We start from the raw sequence: 25,568 nt of genomic DNA, 5'->3' as shown, positions 1-25,568 counted from the left end.
GAGCTCTGCCGGCCACGCCACAGGCTCTCGCCTCGTTCAACTTTTACGCCGTGTGAACGCGCCAATCTTACTTCTGCCCTCCTGAGACCCGCGACTGTGCACTCGAAACTCGTGTAAACGTTGTCTCGATATGTAACTGGAGAGAAGAGAAATCAATTTTGCGAATTGAAGTATTATTTCTTATCAAGTTACTCAGATCATCTCTCCGTTGAGAGAATACCCCTCTGTCTAGCTCTTATATTTGTACGATAAAATAATATTAAAATATATTGTATAGAAAAGGTAGATATGTGTGTGTGTGTGTGTGTGTGTGTGTGTGTGTGTGTGTCTCTGGAGAGGTTTCTATTTCTGCCTGTCGTAGTCTTATTATCAGGGTTCAATGGCCATATAATATATTTCCGGGAAACGCAGGCCCGTTGGTGTCTTTCAAGCAACGATGACAACGACGACGACGACGACGACGACGACGGGCCGAGCCGACTTTTCCCACTTTCTCTCGTTAAGCGAGCGAGCGAGCGTGCGGCGTGTCGCACGAGGCGGCGCGAGAGGGGAACCGTAACGCGTTCCCATGAACTTTCACCTTGGGATTTCTTTTTCACAGACCCGTAATCAGGCGACTCATTCACGGCGCATTACGTACGGTCAGCGAGACCGTCGGTGAAAACATGGAATCACCCGAACGAGCGCCCGCGCGCGCGCGCGTGTTTCTCATCAGTGGGTAGCAGTCCTATCTGTGGAGCCGTTAATTACGCCCCCGTTGTTTGCGCGTTGTTTGTAGTCGCAACGAAAAATTAACCCGCCATTAAACACGCGCAGCTTCCGTTCGATGGAAGCTCGTTGGAGAGTTCTTTCACTCCCTCTCTCTCTCTCTCTCTCTCTCTCTCTCTCTGTCGTACACCGCGACATTATCTCGAGCGAACACCCTATAATGACAAAATTGCGTTCAATCCGCTCGTTCGCTCGATTAACTCGTCGTCGTCGTGGCAGGCGACCTCGAGTATCTCGCGAATGTCAGTGAAAACGTCAAATCACTACGTCCGCTTTGCGTACATACCTTTCCCCGCGTTTTACCACACACAAGCAAGTAGCAAGTAGCAGTTTAAAACTTCACTTTGTGTGCTTTAAATCAAGTCGGCCTCACAGTCTCGGACGACTTTCTAAACAAGCTACGAGTGCAGGCGAACAATGCGGCTGCACAGCAAATCTGCGTGAGATGTCCTTCAGCTGAAGCTGCTTCTCCTCTCGATGCAAATTACAAAACCGTGAAGAAATATCTGTTGCGTCTGTAAAACAGAATAAACTTTCGTGAAATATTTACGGACGAATATACGATACATTGTTATATTTAAACCGCGAGTTTTCTTCTTGTTCAGGAATTATATAAAACTTTAACCAAGTGGCAAAAATTGGAACTTTTGTGCGGAAGCTGTCGACATTTTTAAATGTGATAACTTGATTTCATTACTTTATCACATTTAAAAATGTGATAAAATGATGTGATAAAATGTGATGAAATGTGAAACGCTTCGGAATCTCCGTGCATGTAAAAAAGGAGAATACAAATGTACCATCAATTATAACGTTCCGTTCGTACAAGATAAGAATGTGAACGAATAATAATTTTACATAACGAATTGATAATTACATATGTAAGATTCAAAAAAGTTCAATATCTGCTGAATTATTATATTGGATGTAGTATGCATGGTTCTTTTCGGTAATCGATATAGGACACTCATCGGATTTTTTTGGAATGATGCCGTTCGATCGAATTACGCGGATACTTTAAACGAAAAGAAGTAAGAATAAAATCTGCAGGAAGAGATTTCTTATCTATTCTGTTTCCAACGTTCAACGCTTCAACTTGCCAAGATCGAGTCTGTGGGGAAATCATAGCTGAATTTATTAAGCCAGCGCGAGTAATTTCCGGCGAATAAATATTTAAATAACGCAGACGGTTTATTCAATTCGGCCAATATCAAGCGGCGCTCAAACCGCGGGACGGTTCTGTCGATAAATTTAATGTTAAACGATTAATTTCGCATAACTCGATGTCGTCGTTTACGGCGGCGATGGCGGCGGCGCGCAATCTCGTGCATCAAACACGCAATTTTTTTCGCCGATTCTGCACTCGCGCGCGCGCGCGCGCGCTTGAAGAATGATGATGCCCACTAAATTCGTTTAGAATTAACATAATTAAATTGCAGTTAACGTTGCGACGGTGAAATTGCAACGGTAACAAAATGTGATTAAAACTTGTTTATCTAAATTTATATTCTCGGAGGGAAATCCCCTTGTTAAAGCCTGCACGGGCTGGTTATACGAATTCTCCGGGAGAAGATTAACCCTCGTAGAAGGGTTAAAACAAGCGTCATCCTTTTCCCGTCCGTAATCTGCCTGGTTTAACGTTCGTTGATCCACCTCACGGTAAGTTCACTTGGCAGTTAAGGATTTACGCGCGGGACCGATCGCCGAGGTGTGCATATACGTATGCATAAGCGCGCGGCGCTACACAACGAGGCTTTCGTTTCGTTTCGCTGCGCGAATTGAAATGCGAAACGCCGTTTATTTATGCAATTCACTATACACAACTACTCACGCGTGTTATATGGCTGTTACACGCGCCATGTAGAAACGGAAAAACCATTTGCGCGAACCCGAGGAAAAGATAAAACCGTTGAATTTTCCGATAGCTTGGTAAATAACGACGAACGACGAAAAAAAAAGAGAAATTAACACGACCATATATTTGCGCGATATCTCAAATTTAGGTACGACACGTTCCCGTTAAAGTCGACTTAATCACCGGCGCGCAATTTTCCTAATTTTCCCCTCACGACCGTGTGCCGCACCGTCCCAGACTTAAAAATACAAATTTTTCCGGCAAACACTTGTCGCAACACTTGTTACCCGATTGCGTTACCATTACACCGATCGATTGAGGCGAGCGGATTGCAAACATAATTAAATCAACAACGTCGATCTATTAAACTGAATAATAAGAAATACTTAAATGTTCAGACTGACAGGTCAAAGTTATATAAGTAAAATCGACTAAATTTACTTGAAATGAAGTATGCAATTATTCGATGTAAAGCGGGAACGTATATAAAGCTGTTAAATTATTACCAAATTAAATAATAACGATACTTGTCACGCACTCCACGAGCTGGCGCGTTTCAATATGCATGGGACGCATCGCTAAAGGGATATAAAACCAATTGGGCTGTTAAGCGGCTGCAAATGTTAAATAAACTCAACGCGAGGTGAATCAAGCCGCCTCTTCCATACTTCCTCCCCCGTCCTCTCTCCCGAAGAGTCACACGACGTGACTAACAGCACAATAAGCCATCGATCTCCTCTTTCCCCATCGGGCTCATGTTTTTTTTTTTCGGGGTAAACTCGTTCCATCGGAACAATCGGATCGCCTCGAAACGATCGCCCATTCAAACAGCCCCCCGACAACCTAGTCGGGGTGACGAAAAAAGAAAAAGGAAGGCAGAGTCGATGACGGAGAGGCAGCGCGGAAAAAAATCGAAGCACGAAAGCACGAGAGAATTGCACCGACACGTCGACTTTGTCGGGGTGTTGGAACCCGCCCTCTTTTGGATGCCGCCGGCTCTGGTACGAAAATCTCCGGAACAAAAATACACTTTTCGTTGTTCCCGGGAAATTAAATCCCTCCACGGAAACTAACGAACAAATCAACGCGATCGACAGGGCCTGAAATCCTTCCTCTCTCTTTCTCTCTCTCCCTCTCTCTAGAATGGCCGCCAGCAAAATGCTGCGAAAATCTTTGGTATACGCCAAACTATCGGTGTATATAATGTAAACAACACATTCTTTTTTTTTAAACTTGATGAGAAATTCTAATGAGAGTATGGAGATATTCGTAGTATTTAAATTATTTGCTTACAGATCTTTTTGTGAATAAAGTTTTGGCAAGTGCAAATAGGTGTAAAATAAAATTTACTCTTCATTAAACTTTCATATTTCAGTATAATTTCGATTGCAAGTTTGGATACTAACCCTATTCATTCCAACCAGCCCTTTTGTGTCCTAACGGGTTTCTAATCCTCGCATCATAATTCACGAACGAATTGACGAAATTGAATGTTCCAAAGCGCAAATTAAAGCTAAAAGTAGTAGCTTTAATTTGCGCTTTGGAACATTAAATTTCGTCAATTCGTTCGTGAGTTATGATGCGAGGATTAAAAAGGGCAGAAAACACGTTGGAGTGAATAGGGCTAAAATATTTAATACGGAGAAATTAAAAAGTTGTAGCAAATAACGACAAGCCCAAGTTTTACATAAGAATTTTTATCTCTTATTCGAGTAAGATCTCTAAACGTTTCTCTAAATATTTCTTACTAATTGCTTGAAGTTTTTCATTTGCACTTAATTAATAAATATATAAAGTTTATAAAAGCTACCAATATTTTTCTAAATCCACTCGTTAATTTATTGAATTAATCATCATCCGAAATGTAATCACTTTCCAATTAGTGATTGGTAATTCAATCATGACCCATGATTAATTTCGTTTTCTTTATCTTTATTACTCATCGATCATGAATACAGATTAATCGTGAATATTGGTAATCACAATTCGTTAATCGTATTATTCTATAATAATTGAGCTGATTACATTTTATCCAGTTCCTGCGCACATTTACCCTTTTCTGAATACTGTTACAAGAGTGATTTTGCCAACACAATGACACGAACGATTTTTCGGCTCTCATCGGGAGTGCATAACCGAATTTCACCCGATGTAACCTTCATCGATATACAACGCGCGATTTTTCTCCGTCCGATGGTCCATCCCATCCCGGCGCGGAGGCTGGCAAGGCAACTCGTTGGCGTGTCCGCTCTCTCACCATCACAAGTACATTTTTCATGCCTCCCGTCCTGCGTCTTCTCTTTCGTCTTTTTTTTTATCGAAGCCCGCTTTCGAAACCCGTTATCGTCACAGACGAGTACGCGGCGTCGAATATGCGAACACGAACGACGCGGCACCGCACACCAATCGCCCCCGTTAAACCCGTCGATTTTATCGGGAGCTCTTTCCAGGCTCTGCTTCCAGGTTGCGAAATCGTGGTACATGCAAAGAAAAAAAAAGAAAAAAAGAAAGAGGTCAACGGGACAAAGCGAGAGAGCGACACCGGTAAGTCGAGGCGGCGCGCGCGGGAGCGCGCCGAAAATTACGCTCGTTAGCTCGTTATTCGTCTCTGCGAGAAAGACAGGTCGGTGATTTTATCGGGATTGTTTTTATAACGATGCAACTTTGCGGATCGGATGTATCCGGCGGAGGAAATAGCGATGAAATTTGCGATGCAAATGCTACATTAAGCGGCGCAGAGTTGGCGTAAAAAGCAGAGACCTGTACCTGAACGTACGACGAGATAAATGCGTATTTTTACATGCCGGGGCGAATATATTTTACTTCACGTGGCGATGATTAATTCTGTTGGTGGAATATGGGAATATTCACCAGGCGATCGACTCTCTCCTTGTTATCATTATGCAGTGTCAACCAACAAGTAGGTTCACATGTAGAGAAAAAAAAGTGACAGATAGAAAGGGCGAAGGAAAGAGCAAAGCACCTTTTTGAAAACAAAAAATACAGAATCTGAAAACTACGCCGAATAAAGTATAGAAATAAAAAATATGAAACGATAAATCATAAAACATAACCCATAACGGCTATAACCATATGTAGTTCTGATAATCAAAAGCGGAGACATTTTTATTATGATATACTGTTAGCTATCCACCAAGAGCTATCTTTATAACTTTAGATATCTCAGCTCAGTCAATGTATTTGTAAAGGATATTAAAATAACAAATTAAAATACTTAAGATAAGATCAATTGTAAAATTAAGATAATAGTAGATAAAACAAAGCTGCAATATTTTTACTCATATTTAGTGTTTTACCCGCTGAAATATTTAAGCTGTGCGGACAGATTGTGCGCTATTCTGAAGCACAACAATAAGAAAGAGGTCGATGAATTCGTGATAGCGATTTTTCCACGTGTGACATAATACATGAAAAATCCATTTCCGGAGACGAAACAAAAATAGCTAATGATAGCGCGATTTCTTCAATGGGTGAAATCGATCGGGCGACTTGCCTATAACGAGATCCACCTCGACTTCTTCCAAGAAACGCGACTCGCGAGACGAATCCGTTAAACGTCTCGCGTATGTCGACGAGACGTAACGCAGCCGCGAGTGAGAACTCGAAAGCTCTGCGATATGCGCATGATAAAAATGACATTCGTCTACCGATTATGCCGGAAGTATAAATTTGTCAGCGAATATCCATCGTATGAAAGTTAGAGAAGGCTGTCAAATTACAAAGCGACTTTGTTGAACCCCGATCCTTTGATTGACATTGATTATAACTTTCTAATTTACCTGTTGGTCTATTTAAGTTATTTCTCACTTTTCTAATCATTTTCAGCGAGTTTTAACGTCAGAATAAATAAATATCTATAATTCTCTCTTCTTCCCCCCTTCGTAAATTATCCGAGAGAGCTCGCTAGAATGTCTAATAGCTCAGTTCCTCTCTTCCTCATTTCTTTATCTTCCGCGAAAGAAACGGTGGGCCCGACGAAAGTCGCATAAAATAGCAGCATCCGGTCGTATATCCGTCGCGCGTATATATTCATCGAGGAGGGAAAAAAATGTGGCACCTCTCGCTCACGTATACGTCACGCACCTTTCCCCTACCGTCGACGGTGTCGAGATCCGGTGAGTAGGCACCTCTCCGGAATGCCGGTATATATCACCGTGTCGTACGCCACGAACACTTTAGTGTTTATTGGGAGGAAGGGGAGGAAAAGCCCACGGGTGCGGTGCCTCTCTTGGATGACTTGGGTCCAGTGCGTTGCGTGATTTCGCGGTGAGAGGACCGTGGCCGAGTCGACCGCAGAAAGGAGCACGCACGAGCTCGGAGAGAGACTTCTCCTCGCAGGTCGTCGCACGCACGCACGCACGCACGCACGCACGCACGCACGCACGTATACACATCGTCGCTCCGCCGGCCACCGATCGACACCGTCTTCCAACTCTTTCGTCGCGTCCGAGATCAAACGGCGCGATCTTGAACACCGACCGACCCCAGGGTTTCGACATGGCTCCGGCAATCAAGGTGAGTGACGAACGTGCGCAACAGGTTGATGCACTCTCTCGCGCGCGCGATACGCACACTCTATGTGTATATACATATACATATATATATATACACACAGCTAGTGATTTAAAGTTTCGGGGGAGAACACCCTCGGGGGAGAGCGATTCGCCCCCGCGCACACGCGAAGCTGGGCGTTTAGAGGAGCGGTTGTTTCGGTATGCGGGGAAAATTCTCGTCCCGGCAGAATCTCCCGTGCGACACCGGCACCGCCTCGAGAAGCTTATTCATCGGACGTTCGGAATACGACACGAACTACTTAGAATCCTCCTCGCGGACTCTCGCTCGGTGTCGTACATTTAGGACAGGAGTATTCCAGGATGGAGGAGGGTCTACCGCCGCTTCCGCACGATTTATTTTTATTGTAATGCGTTTTACCGCGCAACGAAGGGCTATTCGGAGACGAATAAATTCGCGTCAAAAAATGCGTCGCTTTGCATAATTGTATATTTGCTTGGGACGTCTCGGAAACTGCGCGGCTCCCACAAAACATATTTGTATATCTGAGACATCGAAAAACAAATTAGTTCAGAATTATCGGTCTCGACATATCAGTGTATGTTGAAATCAAAAAAACTGATGGCTTTATAAATTACGAAAAAGAACATAGGTATTTCATAATTAAAGCTCGCAAATATGAAAAGTAATACGGTAATGTGAAGATAGGTAAACGCGTAAACATTAAATAACGAGGTAACATAAACGTTATATAATATTATAATAATATATAATAATGATTTGTTTAATTTATTCTGGAAATCTCACATTGTTTTTGCGCATTGTTCTCTTTTTTCCCAAGACAAAGAACAAAATAAATTTTTGATCGTCCTTGCTTTTCACGTACAGATATCAATTTAAACGAGGGAAATATTGGAAGCCGATGTGTATTTTACACGCTACATTGCATTGCCGAGTTTGAAATGAAACAATGTTTGCTAGACATATATGCAAAGGTTCGGATTAATGCGCCATTAGATTAAACCAATAACGTTCCATTGTTACATGCCTTTGTACGGTTAAACGGTCATACGATGCAAAATAATTGCATCTTGCGCGAGAGAACACTGCAAAGCGCGCTCTGAAATTTCATTGCTTTATGGAGTATAGCAGCTGTTCGCGATATATGCGTTGTGCATTGTAAAAAAGGAAATATAAATAGCAAAAAACGAAAAGAAAAATGTCACGTCAAAATCTTTACATATAGTTAACGAGACAGAGACGCGTTCTTATTCGACACTTATCGCACATTCTTATCGACTTGCTTAAATATGGCAGGTTATTGACTTTTGCTGAAATTAGAACCTTGCATATCTCTCGATCTGAAATTTTATCCCAGTAATTATGAAAGTCGTTTAAGTTAATTATGTTTTATACTTAAAATACTTTGATTCATACTTCAAATTTTGCGATAATGTGAAAAAGATTAAACGTAATATAAAAAATCGTATATTAAACATGTTTTGTAATATATATATATGAGAACTCAAAAATTTGATTATCTCGAGATTAAATTACATAAAGACTGAATAATCGATGTAGAAAAATGCAACGCTCGCAAGAAATGGCCGAAACCAAATCTTACGAAAAAGAAACGACGATTTCTCCTGTAATAAAATCGAATTATCGAATTTCCGCACGTAGCGCGACGGCTGTATGTGCGACACGATTGGCAACGGCTTATCGACAATGCGATAACATTATAATTTATATACGTATCGCAATCGTATACTTATGCAAAAGGTGTCGAAACATTGCCCGACTAGAATGACAATCGCGAAGAAGATTGTCCAACGATTGTAATCTTCAGTGCAATCACATCATGGTCTAAAGGCGTATTTAAGCGACGAATAAACGAATAAATGAAATTTCGATACGCCGTAGAACATATCTTTAAATTTATTTGTAATATTAAAACATGAAGTAGCCACAATCGCATTAGTTTTAATTCCTGCATTTCGTGAAAGGATGTGCGATACGAAACGATGAATAGAAAAGAAATCAGCACTAAATTTGCATAACACGTATTTTTTCACAGTTTAGTCTAATTGTCTAATATGCGATTTCACAATCTTCTTATTAAAAAAATATGTCATATTTAGCATCGCAAATAGATTAAAGAATGAAAGAAACGCATATGCCTATTAACCTGCGATTTTATCAAACAAGGTCCTAATATAAATACATCACTAAAATTTCGTCGGACGATTACGGTTTCGCTCGACAATCATTAATTTACAATTTACTATTAAATTTCCCCGCAATTTATTCGCCCCGCACGAATATTGTGATCGAAAGAGCGCAAACTGTGTTATTTATTGGTGTAATAATATTATTTATTGATATCACGAATGAGAGAAGACGCAGGTTCCCGGCGACAATCTCGCTAGTATATCTCGATTAACGCCAAGCAACTGTAAATTAGTTTTATAACCGTAAATTAACGCGGCCGCAAATAATACCGCGCCAAACGTGGGCGGGGTGCGTCGTTAAATTATTATTTATCGAACGGCGACGCCGATATCATATATAACTTGTGGGACTGCTTCCGCTGATATATCTCCAGTTACCGTTCACCGACGAGAGTACTCTCCCTGCGCGCGGCTTATTAATTTTATAATCGCGAGTTGTCGTCGCGCGTATAGACGTGACGCGACGTGTCGAGTAAAAGTAAATCATCGCGATCGGAGCGGAGCGCAAGTGCCGCGTCGATTACTGCGAGTAATTATTGCCGTATATACGCGGGTGTGGGCAATGAACGTAATTAATACTGTACCAATACCACGGTTTCGCGATGCGTTGCGTCGCGTCGTATGCTTACGACGCATTATCACCCGTTACATTCAATGCGAGTGTAATTAACGGCCCGTATGCGGATCGTATGTACAAGGGCGGAGGGAGAGAGAGAGATAGATAGATAGAGAGAGGAGAGAGGGCGAGAGCCACTCATTGCACGAAACATTCCGACGCGTTATAGCGCGCGAGGAGGACCGCGGTATTAGCGCGACGCGCCGGCGATAAAATCTATATATCGACGCCAATTTGCCATTCAGCCCAGGCAATAATTCTTATAGTCCACACTGGTTTGCGGAAGTAAGCGGTTTTGCGCGAGCGCGCCCGCATCGAATTCACAAATCACTCCCCGCGTTATATATATACATATATATACATACATATATATAAATATGTCTATATACGTGGCGCTCGCCGTGATTTACGGAGCCGTCGTCGCAATTATTAGGATTCTGCCACAAAAGTCAAAATTCGAGCGTCTCCGCCGGGAAATCAGACGGACGGAGGCAAGGCGTGCTAAGTGCAACTTGAAATGCGAAACGTAATTACGCCCTGATTAAGCTGCCAGGCCTGCCAGTTGGGTCGTGAGACTTGGTGTTGATAAACATGCAGCGTTTTTAATAAACGTAAAATTTTACCAGGTTAATTTTAATAATTAATTATTCTATTCAAATTTTCAATTAAAACGAAATAAAAGAATTTATGATTAGCTCTCGTTTGGTTGGCCACCAAAAAGGCTATCGCGATCGGCGAAAATTTTGGTATTCAGCCGTGTCACACGTATAATTATTTGAATACTTAGCGTTATAATAAAATATAATTAAAAAAAAAAAAAAAAAAAAAATCGTAAAAAAATTCACCAACTACGCGTGCACGTAAAAAGCCGCGGAGGTAAGAAAGAAGACTAGTAAGATCGTTAGAGCCCGAGGTTATTCGAAATCCAGGCCGGAGAAAGCAGTGAAAGGACGGCGGGATTAAAAATTCAAATTATATAAGGTCGCGCGTATATAGAAGACCAAGAAAAAAAAAAGATAAAACAAAAGCGTAGTCGGCGAATCATATACGTTCTCGATCGCGGCGCGGATAGCTCGAGCTTCCAAACGGGTTTACTCGCGAGGCGATACGCAAAAGAGAACCTCGATCAGCGCGAATACGTTAGCACAAAGGATGTCAAAGGAATCCAATAAACAGCGCGCCAAGGAATTCGATTGCCTACGAGTTCAGGTATATTACGGGCTCGTAATAATCTAGAAATACGTTCTCTACGTCGAAGCTATCGTGTCGGATAATCAACCCGTCTCCATAAACCCGTCCGAAACGAGCTTATGGAGGCTGCGCCGCGAAGCAACGTGACGAATACAACGCGCACCACGCACGCCCTGGTACTTTTTCGATTGGCGCATAAATCCAAAGAGTCAATTGACCCATATATCCCATTTTGAGGTATAAAAATTATATACCAGCAGCAGCGGCAGGACCGTCAACGAGCAGTGGTGTGTCGACACTTACGAACATATATGTACGTACATTGCAGTTAAAAACAGGATCACTTTTTTTCAGGTGCCCATATCACGCATATTTGATATGTAGTGCAGATATGATAGTGCATATTTCATATTTTGAAAATTTCGTAAGTGGTATGCAATATTCAGCCTCGGCTTCATACCGCAGCAAATAACTTCAAATAAATACGCGGTTTGTGTAAAGTATTTAAGTAGTTTTCAGTCGTTGGTATTTGTGCGGTCGGCGAGAGCCCAGAGAATCCTCCTTAATCCGAGTGGCGTGGAATAATTGTATCGTTCCGCGCGATAACACAAATACCTGGCGAAATTAGTGGACACTCGTTAGCGTGCCCGTTGAATCTTTCAAGAAGCGCCCTTAATGAGAGAGACCGCGGCGAACCAAATGCGGTACCAAGCGCGAGGAGAAAATTCACTTCCCGAATTAGAACGGGTCGTGAGTTTATGAAAAAAAAAAAGAAGCATCGCCGCGGCGACAAAGAGATAATTTAAAAGCGGTGACCTTAGTTAAGCCCCGACAACGACGACGCGCGACACGACACGACGCGACGCGACGTGGCGAAACGTCTGGAGTCTGGAGAGAAGAGAGAAGAACGAGCAAACAGAGATTGGGAAGCTACTTACATACCTGCCGTCGTATAACAGCGGTACGACGGTGGGTTGCTGCTTGTTTAGCCGTGTTAGCTTTGGCGTGCTTCGCCGAGGCGCGCCGCGCCGCGCCGCGCCGCGCTGCCTCGCCTGCAGGCCAACCCTACCTTATCCGCTTTCGTTACCGCATGACAGACGTGCTTCCGCCCTTATTGTCGGACGGCCGCGCAGCTAATTTCGCCCCATGCAGGGTACATCTGCGCGCGCGCGCGAGCGTCTCATCCTATGTTTCCCGTATCCTTCCAAAGCCGGGACCCGTTTACCATAATACTTGCAGACGGTGTAATCACGTTAAGTACCGCCGTTGGGCGTATCGCCGCGCCGCTGCGCCGGGGTTAATAAGTTTAACGTCGCGCCGCGCGGCTCGCCACAGCTAGCGTAAAACAACAATCCGCACCACAATCCGCCTCCCTCTTTTTTACACCCCGCGGCGTTCGTCGCAGGGAGATGAAGTCGCGGCGCTATCCTCGGGCTGTCGCGAGACGCGCTGAAAAATCTGGGGACGCGCCGGTGCTCGTTTAGCTATACGATACCGAGGTTCGGTAATAATAATCGGTGCACTATTGTGGGTCACGCATTTGCATATACGTATATATAATTATGTTGCAGGTCCTCGTTCTGTCCTGCGCCCTGCTCGCCGTAGCGATGGCCGCCGAGTCGGACAGCGAGGAGCAGCAATCCGGCAGATCGCGGGTTTCCGACGAACAACTGAATATAGCCCTGAGCGACAAACGTTACTTGAACAGACAGCTTAAGTGCGCCCTGGGAGAGGCGCCGTGCGACCCCGTCGGACGACGTCTGAAAAGTACGACGAAACCCGTCGCGGAAAGATCGCACCCGCGCGATTATCCCGAGAACGAGACTTGAAATAAAATTTCAATTTCTTTTTTTTTATATCGTGACCCCAAAAAAACGATCGATTCTTACGGTGCTTTAAGAAAAAGATCACAGGGAGTAGAATGTACTCCTCAGTAAGAGAGACCGGGGCTCGTTGGCATAGTTTTCACAATTTCGGCATTTGAGTTTTTAAACAACTAATTATCATGATTAAACAGTAGTAATATATGATAGAGAGAACCTTTCTCTACATTTTCATGCCAGAAACGCTCCTATATACTGTTAAATTAATGAAAACGCAATAAAGATACAAAACGGATAGTATAGATATGTACTTCTTGATAAAGATGGTATCTTTTAAAGTTATTTTGTAATGATCGAATAGCAAAATGCTGTTACAAAAAAAAAATTGTTAACTATTTTAAATATAGCTTTCTTCAATATAAAAATATTAATATAAATATATATATCTAGCTTCTATCAGCATTGTAGGTAGCAAATCACATACTCAAACAGGTCTCACGCGCGCGGCAACAACAAGTCAAGCTAAGTGTGTCTTCATATGAGCCAACATACCCCATCCCTACATATGTTTCATTTCAGTCATTTTATTACAATAAATTACTGTTGTTATTCAAAATAACATGTCGTATAGTAACAGAAACTGTTCTTTTAACTAATAATACGTCACTTTGATTTACTTCTCAAGTTAAAGAACATTAATACGAGATTTTGAGAAACGCTCGAAAATTTACTTGCCACCTTTTGAATTAAACTTTTTTCTTTTTTTATTGTAATACTTGTTTGATTTAAATAAAACTTTGGGAAAAGTACCTATGTCATAAAAGATATACTTTGTGGTAACTTTTCCATTGTTTCTTTCGCTATAAATACACAAACGGAAAGCATTGCCAACTTGTCTCTTGTGCCAACGAGCCCCGGTCTCCTCTATTTTCAGAGTAAATTTGAAATATTTATCGTATCGCAATTGCGCAGGCAAAGTTTACGGCTGGTGTAATTTCCATGTAATTTCGGTGAGTTCAATTTCCACTGTGAGAGATACGCGAACAAGAACGTCACGCTAATTGTCGTGTTTCCGTCGTCGCAGAGTAAACATAGGGGTCGAACATTTTCACGTGCGTCTACGGGAGTGGAACCTGAGCTCAAACGAAAATCATATATCAGTCTCGATCCCTTATCGGAAGTATTAAATATTAAGCATTGCGCCACTCACTATTCAAACTTGCAATCGTAAACGTTTATTCGCTTTTGAGGCGGACCATCAATTTTTCCATCCTTACTTTTCCGTACCGCGCGCAGCAGCTCTCGCTTCATAAAAGGTTAAAATTAGCATCGGGGATTCCGGGACTGACTGTATACACTCGAGGAAATGTTAAACATCAAATACCATTATATCTCGCGATAATATTGTGCACACATACATGAATCTCGAGAGGGAACTGCGTACATAAGCTTACATACATAGGATAAAACCGGCCCGAAAACTCTGTTGAAATCCTACGTCGTTATTTTATCCAGGTTTAGTGCCGCTGGTTCTGAGAGGCTCCTGCCCACAGTGCAGCACCGAGGAGACACGTCAGATCAAGAAGGTCCTTTCTCACATTCAGCGATCCTTCCCGAAGGAGTGGAACAGGATAGTGCAACAATACGCCGGAGTTTCGTAAACGAGATATGATATAGCGCGCGCCGGTCACGACGAGGCTGGATGTACAGAGAATGTAGCAACGGAATACGAAAGGATACGATGGATCATCTACGGGGAGGATCGTCGATTGCATTCGTTCATTTAATATTATTGTTAACGATGGCACGCGAGAGAAGTATAGCTCAGCTGTAGAAAGAAATACATTTAAATTATCGTCAAAAGCACATACGTAGAAATTAGTTTTTAAAACAGGATGTAAAAAATTTATCTGTATTATCCATTATTTGTAAGATGTTGTACATGTATAAACTCTATTCGCACGTTTGATATATTCTATTTTAATCAAGTTTGCCGTTTTGTCATTTTTAATTTAACCTAGCGTATCTACTATTCGAAGCGCGTCGCCTCTTTCGTTTCCATTAAAATAACACGCTCACACGTCTTTGCCACCGCAACGTTTCACTCTTGTCTCTTTATTTCGCGGTATTTCGAGCTTCACCTTCTGCTCCGGCTCACACACGAGGCGCAACGTGCCGCGACGACGACGACGCACGTTTACACGCATTCGTTACACTAAAGCGTGATTCGCATTCGCGATGTATAATAGCAAGTACGGATATTGGTATTAAACCTGCGCGTGATCCGCGAGAACGGGATGCACTACACGCGTTGTTATTAGGGCTTATAAGTATTCGGGGCTTCCGCAAGGACTGTTGGATGTTTGACCAGGTTTATCGAGTATTAATGACGATCAACAAGTTGCTAATTTATTTGGTACATAATTAACACTATACCTCCGTGCCCATTATTCAGCCACCGTGATTGCGCCCTGATTTGGATTTCGCTGTCCTTGCTGTGAATATTAATTCTACTGTGTCTCGGTGTCGAAGCCCTCGTATGCATGCTAATTTAAGTTTGTCTTGTGTGCCAGTGCTGGTTGTGAGAACAGGCTAGTAATTAAACTTTGTTAATCGATAAAAGTGCGACTAGCGCAGCAATAATATCGTCGCCTCGACGAAAAGATTACATCTCAATATTTGCTACGCCGTGCCGCGGGAGAATTATTTGAGGAAAACTTTTCAGTCGTGAGTGTGCTGTAAGTTGGGATACGGTTTCTTGTGCTCGTAGTTTGCAATAATCTCAGAATAGAATGAGACTGAGTCACGCCAATTTGTCAGCAACTGATATGCGGTTATCGCTTAGACGTTATAGCGAGCTAACACGAAACCGACTTGTTCTTATTGTTAGATATGCCGTTTTAAAACACGCAAATTGATATTAAAGACGCTACACGAGCAAAAGTATTCGCTTCAAAACTCGAGTGTCGAACCGCGTTACACTCGCAATAAAAAAGTCGACACAATCGCTCACGCAGTAGATGTGGACAGACTATTATCAGACATCCAGAAACGTTTTACTTTACGATACGTAAATATTCGACTGACTGCCAATATTTTCCGCTACGCGACGATTTCTCGACGAGAATGACTATTCAATTTTTTATACAATTGAAACACGTCTCTCTCTCTCTCTCTCTCTCTCTCTCTCTCTCTCGGCCGTGCAGAAATCGCGACGAAGGACGTGAGCGCACATGTACAAAACTGTGCGCGTTGTCCTAAAACGGCTGCAACGGTGGCAGACACATCTATTGCGTCATCTCGCAAGTTGCGAATCCTTCAACGACACTCGCACGTCCTCGTCTGACTATTTATCGACCACGCGTACCCAGCCGTTCAAACTGGTTTTCGATGATGCTTCCCCGAGAGAAGCGGAGATCTCGACAATTCAGGAAATCCGATTTGCCACTCCGTCTATCCTCGCAAAATTCAAAATTGAAGTCTACGTAGAAATAGACGAAGAAAGACTCTGACAATTCCCGCATGTGCGCCGTTCGCGTACAGTGTGCTTCTAAAATGCTTGGACAAACTTTGTAAATGTAATCTTCGAACAATTTGTAGCTTATTTTTCCTGATCAAAAATACCAATGTTTGAGGTGGTTGAAAATAAAAAGTTTATCGTACGTTAAATTTCAGAGATGATATAACTACCGAAATCCTATATCCACAGAATTACGATTCGAGTCAAATATTAAATACGTCGGCAACTGAGTTTGCCAGAGTGTTTAATATTTAAAAGTTAAAAAGGAGAGACGTAGCCAAATCAAATTTCCGTCGAGGAAAAATTGGCGCCAACTTGATCAAGGGGACCATCAGCAAAGCTAGACCCGAGTATCTCAGCAACATCCTGTACAAAACGACCCGACAAGATTCGAGTCACGTAATGCTTGTGCATTTTGCATCAATGCGACAAGATACAGTTTAAACATCTCGTCTCGCGAGCTGCAATACGAACTTGGCGCACCGATTACACCGAACTTAGAGCGGCTGCGTGATTTCATATCGACACGATCGCAGCAGCGGATCAAATTTCAAGCCAACAGATATTTAATTACTGGATAATTAATCCCTTAATCTCTCTCAAACGGTGATTTCCTACACGAGGCGGAGGCATCGTCTCGCCGATGACTAGTCTCGAAGTCGAAGTCTACCTCCGCCCTCTCGGCAAACATTTGTTCTTCTTGATTGATACGCGATAATACACTTTCATTCGAAAGGGACAAATATTGAATCCCATCGAAGAAACGTGGAAACGATGTGTTTGCACCCCTCGTGTACGTGTCCCGTCGCTGGATGATATTGTACATATGTGTGTCTTATGTATTTGCACAATCGTCTACAATTTCATTGCTCATCCGCGATCGAGCTGTATTTACATCCGGACAATCTTAAAAATTTTCCAACTCTACTGAGAGCTGGAAAAAGACGGGGTAAAAATCGCTCGCTACGCCCGAATGCAGCGAGCCGTTGCAAAAAAAAAAAAGACACACATCCGCAGTGTACTTTAATTACTTTTAATTGCGCCGAACAACTTACAACACTTACGCTCGCGTTCCTAATTAAAATTAAACCGGGCAGGTACGCGGCACTGAAAATCATTTAACTCGGGATTCGACGGAATTCGAATTTCATTCGATAAAAAAAAATAAGTACCGACGCGTTACCGGCTAGAAAAGATTCTCGATCACCCTCCTCTTAATTATTTAATTAATTAGCAACGCAGTTATTCGTACGATACAATTCATATATTCACGCGCGTAAATATCGCGATAACTTTGTCGTATCTTGCCTCGTTTCCTCTCGACGCAGATGGCGAACTAAGGATAATATGTAACCCCGACGATGTGCAGTGCCGCACAAGCGATTTCCCGAAAGGACGGTATCACGGCCTCGGGAAAGCGGCATTATATATATAACCGTGAGATTATTCCGGTGTCGGGCAGATTCCCGTGGTCGTTTGATCGCGGGACTTAATTCTGCCTTATAATTCGTTATACGAGTGTAGTAAAACGGCCGTACCCTCGCCACGTCTCACACCCCGTGTCGTCCTACTCGCGACCGCCACAATCGCCACTGCCGTCGCCGTCGCCGTAGCCGCCGCGCCGCAAATCCACGACGTCGTTAAAACGACCAGCCTTCAACGTCGCTTGAAAGTTCCCTCGGCGCGCGGCTCATCCTGAGGGATCATCATTTCCTCCCTTTATCGACCGCCGTACAAAAGGCAACTCGTTTTGCCCGATGAAAAACAGATAAAAAGGTCCCTCTCCGTCCTCTCAGATATATAGATATACACGTCGCGGAGGAGGGGGGCGCACCGCTTACGTACGAAGTGCTGAGAGAGTCTACCGAGGGAGAACTTGAAGGGGGTGAGGAAAAAACTTCCGGAGGAAAGTTTTCAACGAGAACGAGACTTCGTTGAACGGTACGAAGAGCCGGGCGAGAGTGATTTCTTTGGTTCGCCGCTCGAACTTCGCATTTTTGCAGCAGTCGCCGCGCGCGCACGCGGCAGTCGAGATTCTCGCTCTTCTCGCGCGGTGTTCTTCGAGTGTGCACGCGATTAATATTTTAATGTGGCTTCTCTCTCCTCGCCGAGGCAGAAATTGCTACCCGCTTAAGGGAATTATCTGTGAAACGTTTAACCTTATTTCGCTTATTTCACTTCGCGCGTTTTTTCCCACCTCCGACGTTGAGCATATACCTATATATATATCTTGACATTCAAACAAAAAACCTTAAATTAAATTTCCAGCCAAGCAACGTCCGATTAAAATTATGAGAAATATTATGAAAAACGAGGTTTCTTTAATCTATTTACACCCTCAGATTAAATTCGTCCAAACGCTTACTAATTATCGATGTTAATTATCAGCCTCGTAGCCGTCGCTTTCGAAATAAGCTCCTGCTTTCAATGACCTTTTTGTTTCGCTGCCAAATATAGAACTAATCACACGTTCTCAAAAGACGTTTCCTAAAGAGGCGCGAGATTGACTGCCGGTTCTCTCGCGGGACAACCTTTAGCGCGAGAGAGAAAGCGCGAGGAGAAAGAGAAAGAGAAAGAGAGAAAGGCGCCGTCGCTTTAATTACGTTTGAGAACACAAGGGGCGGCCGACGTGACGCGACGCGAAAACGCAAAACGGGATTACGGCGCGCGACGCTAACGGCGCTTAAACACACGAGAGGAATCTCTCTCCTCCCGGTGCTCGGCCGCGCATCCAATATGCCGCCGGCAATTCTTGGCGTGGCACGATGCATGAATGTGAGAGCGCGCGCGCGAGTCTCGTGAATGACTCGGAGACGGAGACTCTCTCGGTCCCTCTCTCGCTCCCTGCGCCTCGACACATGCACGCACATAGGTGCATTCCTCTCTCGCATGCACCGCGCGCGACAGTACTGCACGCCGGACGCCGGCCTCCGGCATAGACGTTGGCCGTGGCCCGTGTCCCGAGTCCCGACACGTGGTGCCGGAGAGAGCGGCGACGGGACGAAGAGAGAAAGAGAGAGAGAGAGAGAGAGAGAGAGAGAGAGAGAGAGAGAGAGAGAGAGAGAGAGAGAGAGAGAGAGAGAGAGAGAGTGACGTCGAGAGAAAGGGAGACAGGAACGAGCGAGGAATTACCGTGGCTCGAAAAGGCTTTAATGAAAGTTGCCTGTTGCTTGCACAAATCGCCACGTCAACGGAGAAAATCTCTATCCCAACGTACATACGTCCCGGCCTATAGGCCCTCATCCTCTTTCTCGAGACGCACGCTCTTTCATGTGGTGACCGGTACTAATGGTGCTGCGGGTTTATCTGCTCTTATTAGAGGTGAAGAGTTCACCGTAAAAAAGACGTATATGATTAATGGTGGCATTCTGCGCGAAACCAGGCATAAAAATTTAAATTCCGCATTGTTAAAAGAAACACCGCGCAAAACGCGTACATAAATGAAATCTAAAAACATAATTTGCCGAGAATAAAGGAAAGGGTAGCATTTCCTGTACGATTAATGTCTGCTCCCATATTGCGTTCCCTTGTTCGCGTAGGCCTCGCAATTATGCGTATCTCGTCTATGAACTGGAACGTGCCATCAAGTGTTCTCGTCTCGGCCGAATTGCGACAAAAACTGAATTGCCAGCACGCGTGTTTTTGCGATTCAATTCAAACAGCGTGTGCACGCACTATCACAATCAAACGCATATATTATATAATTAAGAGGGCGTGGAGACGTCACGATGGTAAGCGCACGCAGCGTGCGTGTGAAATATGATATTCGGTGACAATCTCGCGGTAATTGCAATTAAACGTCAAAATTATTCCGCCTTTTGACGCTGCGTCGAAAAGTGATGCATAATTCAATAATCCAACAGCGCCCGATAGATTCCAAACGAATGCTAGCCAATTATGACGATAATAAGAATGCTCAATTTTTCAATGAACCTCTTACACGCAGTATTTTACAGTATTTTACGCACTTTGTCAAAAGCGATGTAATTTTTATCGATAAAAATAAACGCAGTCGTTAGTCTCCGTATCAGTCGTTTTTTTGTCTATTATTACTCTGATATCGCTATATATTTATTATTTATTATTATATCGTCTCTCTTTCGTACACAATCTTACAATTAGTATTGTACTTAACAGCCTAATACATTCCGTATATTATAATTTAGATTTTTATCGAGAACGAACCACAAGCGATCATGATATGTAAAAATCAACCGTAAAGCCGAAATGTGTTTGCAAAGACGCGATACATTCGATCCGCTTTAAGCGCAACCAGGGAGACGTAAATCTCGTAATGCCTCGCGAATTCTTTCTTCGACGACGCTTGATGTTAAGCAATGGTACCATGGGGCAACTTCGGAGCGCGGCGCGGCGGTACTTCCTACGTGACTATCGTTTAAGCCAGTTTCTCAGAGCGGGATATCCGTACTTCGAGTTCCCGACAGCACTAGCCGGGATTTAATGGACTTCCGGAAGTGGGTCATACTTCTAAATAATGCAGTAAACAGAAAGGTGGCTTTGTAGGTACAACGAATCCGCGTCGATAAAAAAAATATATATACAGCCGCAAATCCCGCGTATCTCGTGTACGACATTGGTCATACACGTAACGGCGTACAAATAATAATTAATGTCGATATTAATAGACAATTATGCCCGTAATAATCCTTCCCGATAAATCGAAACTGTATTATCTCGCTCTGGAATAAAGACGGGTCCGCATGGCATATATTTTTTCCCTTGACTACAACGGATATGATATTTTATTCAATTTCATTTATCTATATTTTTGCGCTTTATTTAATTACGTATACGGAAATTATCCAGCTTGCGGATAACATAGAATCGGATGGAGAAATCATTTAATATTATTTAACTTACAAATCTGATGCCAATTTCGCTGATATATAATTAACTAAAACCTCTGATTCGATGAATATAATTCACACACGACCGTTTAGCTGTTAATCGAATTTATGTACATACACAGAATATCAATTTCAAATTTGAACATATAAATAATGAAAGGATCAAATATCTGATATATAATTTTTATATAATATAATTTGTTGATTATATATATATAGAAATCTTTGCGCAATCAAAATCAGCGTCGTGATAAAAAAAGAAATTTTTATTGTCAAACGTCTAGCAGAAAGATTACTTAACATCACTAATAAATAGGAAAATGATTCAGCGCAAGAGGATAATCGTTATAAATAAAATATTGTACTAAAAGTTAATTAATAGATAATTAATGTAATCATGTAATCATGTAGAATTATATTGTCACAGAGAGGTTAATAAGATAATTAATTGCGCTGTTACATACGCTTTTAAAACATTATCTACGCAATTAATGTGAATGGCAAGATAATTGTTACGACGATTTCAGTAATCTTCTGTAATCGAATTATCGTACTCGAGCGCCAGAGGGATTGAAATAATGTGATATTTTCTGTATTATTACTTATTACAGTAGAAGCAAAGCAGGAATATTAAAATAACGACTTTTTCAGATATAGAGGAATAAAACAATAACTTCGTCCTTTTAAAAATTTTAACCATTCTTTCACAGTAAAACTGGTGTTTTTCTTATAGTGGATATTTCAAAGAATATTTTGCACTTGCAAACCAAAAAAGTTCATTAATTTATTTTTAATATATTTTAAACTTAAAAACAAAACAATTTGATTTTTGTGTTATACCGATTGGACAAATAAATATAAAAGTTTTGTTAATTTTGTATATCAATTATTAATGATATGTAAATAGAGAAAGTATTTTCTCTCTAATGTAAAGCTGTTATTTTTTTTAATAATATTCACCAATTCATAAGATACCGCAATATCTTAATTTCTATGAAATTTTAATTATTCGTGAATATAATGGCACATCTGTTTGTCCTATGTGGGAGTAATATTTGCAGATTATGAATTACTTGTTTTGCGTACTTTGTATGCAAAACGAAACGACACTGCATCGATGGTAGGTTCTGCATAGCAACGAAAAGTCCGAAGAAAGAGGACAAAAGCGACGTGCGAGCGCTGGTATACTTCGAAGAAAAAGGGAAAAAGAGGAAAATGAATAAAAATAAAACCGACGAGGTCGCATCCGAGCGCGGTCGAATATTTATCGATGTCGGTACATAGGGAGAGTAATATGGAAATAGCCGGATTTACCACTTATTCGGATACACGTGCACACGCGTGTGCACGAGAAACGACACGGTCCCAATTTTGTTCCGCGTCGCGCTCGTCGGTCGACGAGCCATTGCTCACAAAATTCGTAGACACGAGAATGTAACACGACGCAGTAGTCAGTACTTATTTAGGCGGAGGTTTCTGAAACGGTTATAATAAAAAGGGGGAAAAACTACTGACAACCATATTCGTTGAAAATGGATCCTCGTAATATTAGAGAGAAAATAATGAACGTTCTTCATTTCTATCTTCATAACTTACTTCCCGTCACTGTGCTTTCCTCCCTTATTATATTTTCTAACATCCTCCTTCTTCGAGTACGCGAGGGAGTCAGTGCCAGATGATGGTGCTGGAAATTTCGGACTTTCGTTCTTCGTTTATACAAATACCTCTCCCTACTTTGACGTCGCGTACTCAGTCGCGAAGTATGCGCAAGCAGCGTGGTAATAATCCTATTTACGTACATTTCGTTCTGTCACATCCCTTTATCTATACCAGCACAAGTTTGTATACGCGAGGGGCTAGCGTTGAAATTTCGCGATGACATTCGGGATTTGATGGACTTGCGGGAAACACAGGCGGTGGTCGCGCCTCTCGATAATGCGGTAAACACAAAGGGGACAAGGCCCGGCGTCTATCCATATATGTGTGTGCACGCGACGCGCCGCTTATGTGCATCTAACACATTCTTTAGCGGTGAGCGCGGCTATATGCGCGGTCTCCCCCGCAGACACGTCGTACCAGCACCGACACACAGGGGGCCGCGACGGGTGGCGGTGGCGGCGTCGACGGTGGCGGTCGGGGGTGACGCAACACAAACACGAGTGCAAACTTCGGGCTTCTGTATGCGTGTTGGGAACTCGCCGGACCTGAGAGGGAGCGAGAACGGGGATGGTCGCGAATGGATAGACGAGAGGGAGATAGAGAAGGACCTCCGCGGAAGGGGGTCGAGAAAGGGAGAAACTAAGAGAGAAGAGGAGCAAAGGGGGGGACGAAGGTGAGACAGAGAAGAAGATTGAGAGAGAGAGAGAGAGAGGCGGTATATGTATATATAGCAGATACATAGCACGGCTTGTGGAGGGCACAAGTTAGTGTCTATATACGCGGGAGATCGATAGAGGACAGAATCCCGGGACATCCCCAGCGATCCTGTTCTCTTATTCTTGCAAGAAGCATCCTCGGGGTGGTCCACGACGGGGTCGCGCCATCGCCGTCGCCGGCGTCGCCGCCGCATGTCCTCGCTTTACATTAATGTCGTAGACAAAAGGGGGGATAGGGTCGGAAGGGAGACCGAAGGCCCGGAGGCCGGAGCGCATGGAAAGAGATCGGGGCTGAAGAAAGATGTACGCGCATGCATCCGCCGCGTCTCTCCGTCGCACCGCGTACATTACTATTCTTCTCTGAATTGCACATCGCACCCCACTTGTCCACAGGCGTCAAGTTACCGCGACGTGACGATTCGGCTCCGCCGATTACCGTACATCACGCACGCGAAACTTGAACCGCGGAAAGGATTGATATAATTCTGAGTACTCGGCGCATCTATACAAATTACTTAGGGAATTCCCTGGGATCGTGAGATCAACCCGCCGAACTTGAAGTCGCATCACCAGAGGTGTGATATTAAACTAGCCCGATGTTTGCCTGGGATCAGAAGCGTGTACCTTGGCAGCGTAGATATTCCCATAGATAATCACGAATATTCACTTGATACAGAAACTCGTGTAACGCCCGAATTACTGTATCCTCACTAATATTATTATAGTTGTTTATTGTATTATGTATAAAAATATAAATTGCCGAGGTTCATCAATAATACTGACGCGATAATGGCAATACCGTTAGAAAGAAAAATATTGTAAAAATGTAATAAAAATAATTAATAGATGTTCTAAATTATATCATCAATTTTCAAATAACTTTTTTACATAATTTTATAACATTTTTATATAAAAAAGATATACATATCTATAAATGAAAAATAGAAAATTATAATATTTATAATAAAAAACCAAGTTTTTATGTGGAAATATCTCCTTAATTTTTCTGCCCCTAATCATCTAGAAACAGAACTCTGTTTCGGAGGCACGCCATTATATTATTAATTACTCCACCATTTAGCCGTAAATAGCGCTTGATCAAATTGTCTTTCTCAGAGAGGCGAGTTATATCGTCCCGAACGTGCCAAATGCACTCGACGTTGTAACGAAGTTGCTGCAACTTTATCAAAGTTCTGCTTAATTCTAAGCAGCGACGCGAGCAACAAAAAGCCGCGCGAGGGAAACTCGGCGCGTAAGTCGGCGGCGCGGTGAGTTTGCATCAAATCGTCGATTAAAATAAGTCCGAGGGGGAACGTCGCGCTATGCCGGGGGGATGAGATGCGTCTCGGATAGGCGAAGTTTTAGAATAACGTACGGAGAAATGCGCCGGTAAACCTTATAAAAATTGAACTACCCGCCGATCGCGTTACATCACCGTGATGCATCGCTCGTGCGCCAAATGGCGAACACCGCGTAATTACCAAAGAGATAAGAGTGTCCCGTACTCCGACGCGTCCCGAGCGACGTCGATACCTGCGTAGCGCCGGATAATAGTGCGTGTGCACCACCTGCCGAAGTTACATTACATTAGCGCGCCCTTAAAACGGCAATCCGCTTTCTCTTCCTATATAGTATCTCCTCCTGCCACCCCTCGCCCACCACCGCCAGTCTCGTCGATGCCATCTCTTCGCGCCGACTGCTAACGAAGATGTAATTATCGGAAAGAGCGACACACGCCGGCACGTATCAGCTCCGGCGCGTCACGCTTAACGGCATTCGTCTCTCGTC

General features: G+C 43.0%; 2 protein-coding genes across 2 annotated transcripts in view; one reads left to right on the top strand and one right to left on the bottom strand.

Annotated features, from left to right (window-relative positions):
* Window positions 1-25,568, bottom strand: part of Pygo (pygopus family PHD finger) — an 87,499-nt gene that overhangs the window by 14,562 nt on the left and 47,369 nt on the right. Inside the window, exon 4 of the mRNA XM_077422233.1 lies at window positions 1,055-1,283. The gene's annotated coding sequence lies outside the window, so the exon portion shown is untranslated. The remainder of the gene's footprint in view (window positions 1-1,054; window positions 1,284-25,568) is intronic.
* Csp2 (chemosensory protein 2) lies at window positions 6,851-15,033 on the top strand. Its single transcript, XM_077421903.1, has 3 exons — window positions 6,851-7,159; window positions 12,766-12,961; window positions 14,533-15,033. Exons 1-3 carry the CDS (start codon window positions 7,142-7,144, stop codon window positions 14,676-14,678), a joined length of 360 nt encoding a protein of 119 aa, XP_077278029.1. The 5' UTR covers window positions 6,851-7,141; the 3' UTR covers window positions 14,679-15,033.

This window comes from Temnothorax americanus, unplaced genomic scaffold, assembly GCF_048541705.1.
Source record: "Temnothorax americanus isolate GAGA-0224 unplaced genomic scaffold, ASM4854170v1 Scaffold7, whole genome shotgun sequence".
Classification (NCBI taxonomy): domain Eukaryota; kingdom Metazoa; phylum Arthropoda; class Insecta; order Hymenoptera; family Formicidae; genus Temnothorax; species Temnothorax americanus.
Note: the sequence above shows the minus strand (reverse complement) of the source record. Positions and strands in the feature narration are given on the sequence as shown.